At 41.9% G+C, this 9,005-nt stretch overlaps 1 protein-coding gene across 1 annotated transcript in view; it reads right to left on the bottom strand.

The window, feature by feature from the left end:
- Positions 1-112: 112 nt before the first annotated feature.
- Positions 113-9,005, bottom strand: part of Acox2 (acyl-CoA oxidase 2) — a 29,891-nt gene continuing 20,998 nt past the window's right edge. The window contains exons 14-15 of the mRNA XM_057770068.1: positions 3,624-3,756; positions 113-422 (exon numbers count right to left, since the gene is read on the bottom strand). Of these exons, the coding sequence (XP_057626051.1) occupies positions 360-422; positions 3,624-3,756 (196 nt within the window). The 3' untranslated portion in view covers positions 113-359. The remainder of the gene's footprint in view (positions 423-3,623; positions 3,757-9,005) is intronic.

The following is a 9,005-nucleotide window of genomic DNA, read 5'->3' as shown; positions in this document are numbered from 1 at the left end:
AGGTAAGTTGTGGACCACGAGGTAGCTCCATGATAGAGTCCCTGCTGACATCCCTCAGACTGGTCAATCCCAGTATACCCTAGATAAATACACCACACAAGTAGTAGCTAATGCGTTTATTGGCTTTTGCTACACTTAAAGCAAAGTTCCAGCATTTAACCAAATATATGCTATAAACAGACAAAAGGAAATTCCAAACATACTCAAAAGCAGAATAAAGTGATGAACATTTCATATATGTACCAACTTACTAAGCAATTTGAAGAACTAGTCACTCCACCCTTTGCTTTGACTTTATTTCTTGGTCTGTATATGCTGTGCCACCATGATGCTTCTTGATCCTGAGTACTGTTGGCTTTTCACAGCTTGGGTCTCCAGCTTTGTAGCAGTGGTCGGATATATTTCTCATAGGCAGGGTTTTTCTGTGTTTATAGGAATCACATTATTAGAAGAATACTTCTAGAATTAATGGCTTCACTTTAAAAGAGTAGCATTACCTAAGATCCTGTTTTGTTTTGTTTTTTGAGACAGGGTTTCTCTGTAGGACAGCTTTGGCTATCCCGGAACTCACTTTGTAATTTGTAAAGTAAGATGGCTTTGAATTTACAGAAATCTGTCTGTTTCTGCCTCCCAAGTGGTGGGATTACAGGCATGTGCCACTACTACCTTTCAATTACCTAAGATTCTTAATTTTTAAAATTACTTTTAAAATTCATTTTGTGTGAACATATGGTAAACACATTTCCAACAAGCCTCCTTTCTTAGGCAGATTTTAAACTGCATGCAGGTGGCTGATTAAGAGAAAAGTGTACAGCTTATTTTTTTTTCAGAATTTAATACAAATGAAATCCTTCACTTTTTGAGATTCTTTGAAATTTTGAACACGAACCACAAAGCAAGCAACCAGAAAGTAGAATCAGGTAGGCATATTCTGTGTCCAAATCAGCTTTCCCATCATTCTCTAGTGCCGTGTCTGAGTTCTTTACTTCATAGCTAAACTCTAGTCTTCCATACTATTTTAATTTCTTTTATGGTAAAAGTATAAAGTTCTTGGAACTGGAGAGATGGCTTAGAGGTTAAGAGCACTGGCTGTTCTTCCAGAGATGCTAAGTTTAATTTCCAGCAACCACATGGTGGCTCATAACCATCTATAATGAGATCTGGTGCCTTCTTTTGTCATGCAGTCCTACATGCAGAATACTGTATACATAATAAATAAATAAATCTTAAGCAAAAAAAGCCTGTAAGGTCCTAACATAGGTTTACACCCTGTTCTCCACTGTTTCTTCACTGCCATTGCACAGTAATTGTTCTTTGAATGAATGAACTAGATATGTTTAACACTTCTCACTATTCCTTGGGCATATTTTTACAATATAGTTATTGAGAGAATAGAACTGGGTGTGATGATGTACACATGTAATCCTGGCATTTTGGAGGTAGGAGTTGAAGGCCAGTGTGGGCCACACAAGGCCCTGAAACAAGCACTAAAAAAGGGGGTTCTTGGTCTAAAATAACTCACGATTATTCCTCCTTGTTTTATAAGGAATCGCTTGGATATGATTTCATGGGGTTGGGGGGATCTTCTGTGGCAGTTTTCTAGATCAGTCAGCTCAAAGCAGACATCACAGAGTACACCAGCGTAGTGTGTCATCCTGATAGGAGAAATCTCAGCACAACCTGCTGCAGACAGGAGAGACTCCTGTGGAGCTAAGAGGTGCAGCCTAGCACATAGCACTTTACTTCTGGCATGAGAACAGTGTACATATATTCTCATTTGTACTTTTGTGTCCGCAGGGCATGTTTCAGTATAGCTGCTGTTTTAACTTATTTAAAATACCCACAATGTGCCTTTTTCTATTAAAATGTCTGCTGCACCTCAGAACTATTACAGATCAAAAAAAGAGACTTTAAAAATGTTGAAGCTTTTCAAAGGAGCTTAAAGTATAAGATCATGTGGCTGTATGTTACCGGTCAACCAACTATTGTTTTGACCCCCTTTCCTAAACTGCCCTGCATGAAAAAACCACACCTGTGACTTAACAAGGTCACATAAGGCCGGTTGATGAGTATCTGTCGTGACTGCTTTCGTATTGTTATGTAGGTCATAAGAAGCTCTATCCTTGGTCAAGTAGAAGGAAGTAGAGACAGAAAAACAGTTTGAAGTATGTTAGCATTTTACAGAATCAGTCACGTCTCGTTTCTACAAACCTGCTATGGTTTCCAGATTAAAGTGTTTAAGAATGAAGAAAGACGGGCTGGAGAGATGGCTCAGTGGTTAAGAGCATTGCCTGCTCTTCCAAAGGTCCTGAGTTCAATTCCCGGCAACCACATGGTGGCTCACAACCATCTGTGATAAGCTCTGGTGCCCTTTTCTGGCTTACAGACATACACACAGACAGAACACTGTATACATAATAAATAAATAAATAAATAAATATTTAAAAAAAAAAAGAATGAAGAAAGACAAGATGGCTCACTACAGTCTTCAGTGACCCTGAGGAATCTGGGGGAGTGGAATATTTTCTGTGTCTCGGCATTTGCCGATAGGTGCACAGGGAGAGGTGGGGCAGCTCTATGGAGCACCAAAGGACGTAGGTCTCTCTCGAGACCATGGAAGCAGGCTGGATTGGGAAGGACTGCTTTGCTTTTATGCCAGGATTTAAACATTAGCAAGGACAGAGAAATGATCATTAGATAAGTAACATATTAGAAGCAGGTTAACCATAGGAGCAGTGACTAGGAAAATTGTTTATATTTCCTTGAGCTAAAACCAGGTCTTCTTGTGGATGGCTCTTGACTGAAGTGAGCTGACCTGTCTGGCAGCTATTCTGGAGGTTATGACTTTAGATGATCGTGGGAAGCTCAACTCTGATGTGTGACAGGATACATACTGCCAAGAGCAAGTCTAATAACTCCTGTAAAGTGTGAGTGCAAGCCCAAGTGCTGGTCACTACATTGTTAAAAGATGCCTTCCTGAAGTTGGACTAAAGAGAAAGTTTCACCATCTGAAAAACATGTTTATAAAGTCTAATATACCCAACACTGTGAAACGCCTTGTGTGTGCCTATAGATAGAGGCGTCCTTAGTTGGGGTTGTCTTTGTCAAATGTGCTCTTTACTACAGCCTCCCCAAATTCAAAGTACAGTACTGACTGATGTTCTTAACTTTGCCCAGTGAGGCTGGGATAACTGGAATTCTCGTCTTCCCTCTGAGGACAGTCTTGCTACCATCCCCCTTCCTGCCCACCTAAGACAGTACCTCAAATTTCCTATCACCTCTGGATCTACATAGGATGGAGCTAAAAGGCTGAAAGTAAGATAGTTTATCACTGCTATGATTTATCTTAGTTTTGCTTGCTGCTGTATGTGTGTGCCTTTTGGGTATGTCAAGCCTTTCTCTTAATGCCCTTTCTACATTCTGAACTGTATATTTTGCTGATTTCAGATCCTGCCAAACTGCACCCCTGGTTTATGTGCCCTCTAGAAGTGTTTTAAACAGATGCTCTATGCCAAGTAATTTTCAACCTAAGCAGAACTGATTAAAATGGGAAAACATGGAGATGTATTTACTGCTTGTTCTTTGCCCTTTTACATAATTTATAATGAGTTCCACTCAACTACCTGATTATTGGCTGGTGACTTCTGAGCCCACTCAAACAGACGTTCGTAGACATGTCCATCATAACAGCCGAGTGCCGAATTTAAACAATTATCCATGAAGTCAAAAGCATCAGTTAACAAGATTGCATCCTTCCTGAGAGAGGAGACAAATTGTGAGCATTTCACCTTAGCCTTAAGAATTGAATTGATCCACAGGAAGTAACTATAGGTTACATCATTATCTGCTGTTTGAACAATTCATCTTTATTATTTGGGCTTTATTTTTTTAGACCATTCTTTTTTAAAAAAACTTTATTTAATTTTATGTTGTGTTTTGCCTGCCTGTATGTGTGAGGGTATCGGGTCCCCTGAAAAAAGAGTCAAAGACATCTAAGCTGCCATGTGGGTGCTGGGGATTGAATCTGGCTTCTCTGGAAGAGCAGTCAGTGCTCTTACCTGCTGAGCCACCTCTCCAGCCCCCTGGGTTTTATTTTTTTATCAGTTATGTATGCACAGGATAAAGAATCATTAAGTTCTTTAAGACTTGTTATTTAAAAAATCAAATCTTGCCTACTGGGTGTAAAGTTCAGGATACAATTCCTAACACTGGATAAAAAAAATAAATGAAAAAAAAAAAGGCTAACCTCTTAGTGTACCAGTTAATTTTTGTCAACTGACACAAACTAGAGCCACTTGGGAAGAGGGAGCGCCAATTGAGGAATTGCCTCCATCAGATTGACGGGTAGAGAGGTTGGAGCATTTTCCTGATTAATGATTGATGTGGGGAGCACAGGCACTGTGGGTGGTGCCAGCTCTGGGCAGGTGGTCTTGGGTTGTATAAAAAAGCAACTGGAGCAATCCAGTAAACAACATTCCTCCATGGTTGCTTCAGTTCCCGCCTCCAGACACTGCCTTGGCTTCCTTCAATGGTTGACTATGACCTGAGAACCAAATAAACCCTTTCCTCACCAAGCTGGCTTTGCTCGGTGTTTTATTACAGTAGACTGCACCTTGCTTCTCCATTCCTGTCTTCTCCTTAGAGACATAGCTGGTCTTTTAGCTGATAATTACACAGATACCTCCTTTTTTTTTTTTTTTTTTCTGTAATGCTAGTAACTTCTTGATGCTTTGGTTTTAGATGATACTCACTGTAATAAAACCGAGAATTTCCTTTTGGGCAAGTAAAAGGGAACAAATCTTACCATGCAGTCCAGGCTGGCCTGGAACTCTTTGCATCCCTGGCTGACATGCAACACTCCTCTCAGTGCCCCACCCCCAGGCTCCTGATGCTGGCATCACAGGCATGTTCCACACACTTGGCTGGACTGAGCAGTTTTCTCTTCGCTTCTGTCTCCTCATCCCCAGGTTTCTTCCCCTTGGCTTTCTGGCCAGGTTGTAATTTTGACAAGGTTAGTTAATGTTCAGTGTTGACATTATGATGACTGTGTGACATCAAAACATTTGAGGTGGCTAGGATAATAAACCTAATTATATTTTGTATTTTAAAATTTTGTTTTGTTTTGAGGTAAGGTCCTGTGTCAAGTCTGGTTGATCTGAAGGTCTGTGTAGATCAGCTTGGCCTTGGTTGTGTCACTGTGTAGTTCCGGCTGGTCTACAACTGTGCAGTCCTTATGGAGGTCAGAGGACAAAATGCAAGTGAGTTCTTCCACTTGTGGGTCCCTGGATCAAGCTCACATCGTCATCCTAGGGATTGAACTCACGTTGTCAGTATTGGCTTCAAGTATGTTTGCCCGTCAAGTCATCTTGTTGGACTTTAATACTGTTTTGACAACTAATGAGCCTTCTGGGTTTTTTTGTTTGTTTGTTTGTTTGGTTGGTTGGTTGGTTTTTCAAGACAGGTTTTCTCTTTGTAGCTTTGGAGCCTGTCCTGGGACTCACTCTGTAGATCACGCTGGCCTCGAACTCACAGAGATCCACCTGCCTCTGCCTCCTGAGTGCTGGGATTAAAGGCTTGCACCACCAGTGCCCAGCAAGCCTCCTGTTTTAACAAGAGCTAATGAGCTGTACTTCTTATTTAAAGTCTGTTAATGACTCTGATGGTCTCAGTTTTCTCTGTAGTCAGCTGAAATTCCATGGGCCATTATATTCTCCCCCCTGAAAATACATTCAGCAGTTTTTCTTCTTTTGCCATGCTGATGTAGAGCCCAGCTCACTCCTTGTTTGTAAGGATTTTCTGCCACCACCTGTGTGACTATATGTGGCTGGAAAAACCAGCCTACGCTGCTGTCCTAGGAGTTCAGGCAGCTGAGCCACATGGCCTAGCAATCGCGCTCCATTGCTTCGCTTCACCGACTCACGCACCTAGTGATTTTTCAGTCTCTTCCATCTTCAAGTCTACAGCACCCATCTCCCCTTCCTTCCCAGAGTGACTTTGCATCTTATTTCACTGATCAGGTGGAAGTCATACGGGTTTCCCATAGGCTCCCACCCTGAGCATTTTGCACAGCTCTTCTTTACAGCTGTCAGCTCCATCTCCTGCTTCTGGTCTACCCAGTCCTTGGTCCGCTAGATTCTTCTATCCCTTACCTACAGGAGAAGGATACATTTTCTTTCCTGTGCGGTGTCAGAAACCCTTTGGGGTCATTCCATCGGTGTTGCTGTCATCTCTCTTAAGACAAGCTGGTGGGGGTTGCTGGAGAGATGGCTCAGCGTTTAATAATACTTGCTGCTCTTAGAGGACCGTGGTTTAGCTGACAACACTGGGTGACTCACAGCTGTCTCTAACTCCCCAGGCATTGTGCACTTACATCTATGGAGGCATGTTTGTAAAACTTTAAAAAATTTAAAAGCAAACAGGCATTTGGCTCCCCTCATTTCCCTCGCCCACCCTAGATCTTGGCTTCTCTTTTCACTGAATTTGGGAGTATTTTGTTTGTTTATCTCCAGTTCTTTTGCTTTTTCTGGAGGACTGGATTCGTTTTGCTCTTACCTCAAGCACTTCCCTGAAATAACTCTTGTCTATGTCTCCTTACTGTTTTTGGAGGGTCCTAACCCTTTTCATTCACTCACTCCTAAATGACATCATCTTTCTCATGGCTTTAAATATCAGCCACATGACTTCCAAATTTATCCCTCCTTTATGTCACCTGCTTGCTGGCTTCTGTATTAGATTGTTAACAGGCTTTTTAACTGCACTGAATTCCCAAAACAAACTCCTGATCTTGTCTGTCTTATCCAAACCTGGCCCTCCTATAGATTTCCCCTTTATGATAAATGGCCTGACTTTTTCTTTCTGTCTTGTACCATATCTAATTGTCAGCAAACAATGTTCTGTTTTCAAAGCATGTCCACATTTTGTCTCCTTCCCACCACATCAGTCAGAGTTGCACTCTGGTCCAATCTGTGGTCATCTCTCTCCTGGATTATTGCATTAGCTTCTAGATTCATCTCCTTGGTACTATTTATTAATTTACTTTTTAATGATTCATTTTGGGGCCGCAGGTTAAACCAATGGCATCCTGCACACTTAGCAAGTGCTCTACCTCAGAGCTGTACTCCCAGCCCCTACTTTATCTTATTCAAATATATATATGGCGGTGGCTCGGTTGATAAATTGCTTGAGGACCTAAGTTTGATTCCTAGAATTTATTTGTTTGCGTGTGTGTGTGTGTGTGTGTGTGTAGGGGGGGGGGTGCTGAGTGTTATGTTGAGTTTTTTTTTTTTTTATTATTATTTTGTTTTGTTTTGTTTCTGAGATAGGGTTTCACTGTGTAACAGCTCTGGCTGTCCTGGAACTCTTTCTGTAGACCAGATTGGTTGAAAAATCACAGAGATCCACCTGCTTCTGAGTACTGGGTTTAAAGGTATGCACCACCATTTAGCATGGGCGTTTGTAATCCTAGACTGGGCAGGTGGGGACAGGCAGATCACTGCTGGGCTCAATGGCCAATCTATCTAGCTTGCTTGTGAGTTTCAGGCCAGTGAGAATATGGGTTTTCTTTAAAATATATTTTAAAAATTTTTATTGCTTGGTCCTCTTTTTAAAAATCATTTTATTTTACTTTTGTCTCTGACTTTTTCTAAGGTCGCCACAACTCCATCTTCCAATCCATCCACTGATGTTTCATTTATATCATCATTTTCAAAATGTCAGACCCTTTTCTCTGCCCTCTGACTGCTGATGGCAGTATCTTGGCCTTCTTAGCTCTTTGAAGATATTGGTGATTTTTAAAAAATGTTTCTTTTCCGTTTTTAAGTTTGATTTTTTTCCCTGCAGGTTTATTTGTATCCTTCACATTGTCTTGTTCTTGTGTATTTGGGTCTTCTTGCATGGTGATCCTGGGTGTCCGATCTTAGCAGATAGTGGGGTGTTAACTAGCCACACTAGGAGAAGCTTGGGATTACTTTTTAGTGGGGTCACTGTGGGGTGAGCTGGATGGATTATAAGTGGTTTGCATCTTTAGCTCCTTCTCTTGAGGGACACTGTCTTGTCATCTTTGTACATACAGGCTGCCAGCCTTCAAGGAGCCAATGGGAAATGTGCTGGGAAGGGCGTGTAAAGTGATTTTGTAGGATGGTCTCATCCTCGGCTGTGCGCAATGCTCTCCAGTCTGCTGCCTTGCTATATACTCTTTTAGCAGAACTGGGTCAAGAGGAAGGAGGAAACTGGGAATCCAGTACATTCTGTCATTTCACCTTTACCCCACTGCCAGAAACACACTGTCCTTCCAAGTTCTCTGCTGAACCTGTCTGCCAGTCTGTGACCACATGTCCTCTGACTTTCCTGTTTCTTCTGTCTTCCTCTTTGTGGGTGGATACCTTTAAGTTTTTGAGTGTTTTCAGGGCTAAGGGTGTAGCCCTTAGCTCAGTTGGTAGAGTGCTTGCCCAGCATGTGTGAAACAAAATCCTGGGTTCAAACTGGAGCACTCCATAAAAACTGGGTGTGTTGGCTAATGCTGGTAATCCCAACACTGGGAATATAGGGGCTGGACCACCAGAGGTTCAAGGCTATCCTTGGCTGTATAGCAAGTTCAAAGCCGGTGCTACATGAGATGCAGTCTCATATCAGATATATAGTTGATGTTTATCCTGGTGTTTTAGTGGGGCTTCAGAAATGAATGTGTGTGTTGAATCTGCCACCTTTACTCAGAAGTCCCTAGTGGAGGTTTTTAGCACCACTTTAGGTACTCCGACTGAGCCAGGCAGTTCATTGGCCGCACACTAAGAGCTAGTTTTGGTGCCTCTCAGAATTGTCCTGTCCTGATTTGTCATCCCTTAAAGCTGAGGGCGATAGTGACTAATCTAGGCAGAGAACCGTGACGCTGAACTGATGAGAGCGTGGGTCTGTTTCATAAATAATTCCTGCAGTAGGAAAGGAAACTTAGGACCCAATGTAAATAAGTCAGTTTGTGGTTTCGAGGTGTGTGTTGGGAGCTTATGTCT

This window comes from Chionomys nivalis, chromosome 5, assembly GCF_950005125.1.
Source record: "Chionomys nivalis chromosome 5, mChiNiv1.1, whole genome shotgun sequence".
Classification (NCBI taxonomy): domain Eukaryota; kingdom Metazoa; phylum Chordata; class Mammalia; order Rodentia; family Cricetidae; genus Chionomys; species Chionomys nivalis.
The sequence above is the reverse complement of the archived record's forward strand: the minus strand, read 5'-3'. Positions and strand labels throughout refer to the sequence as shown.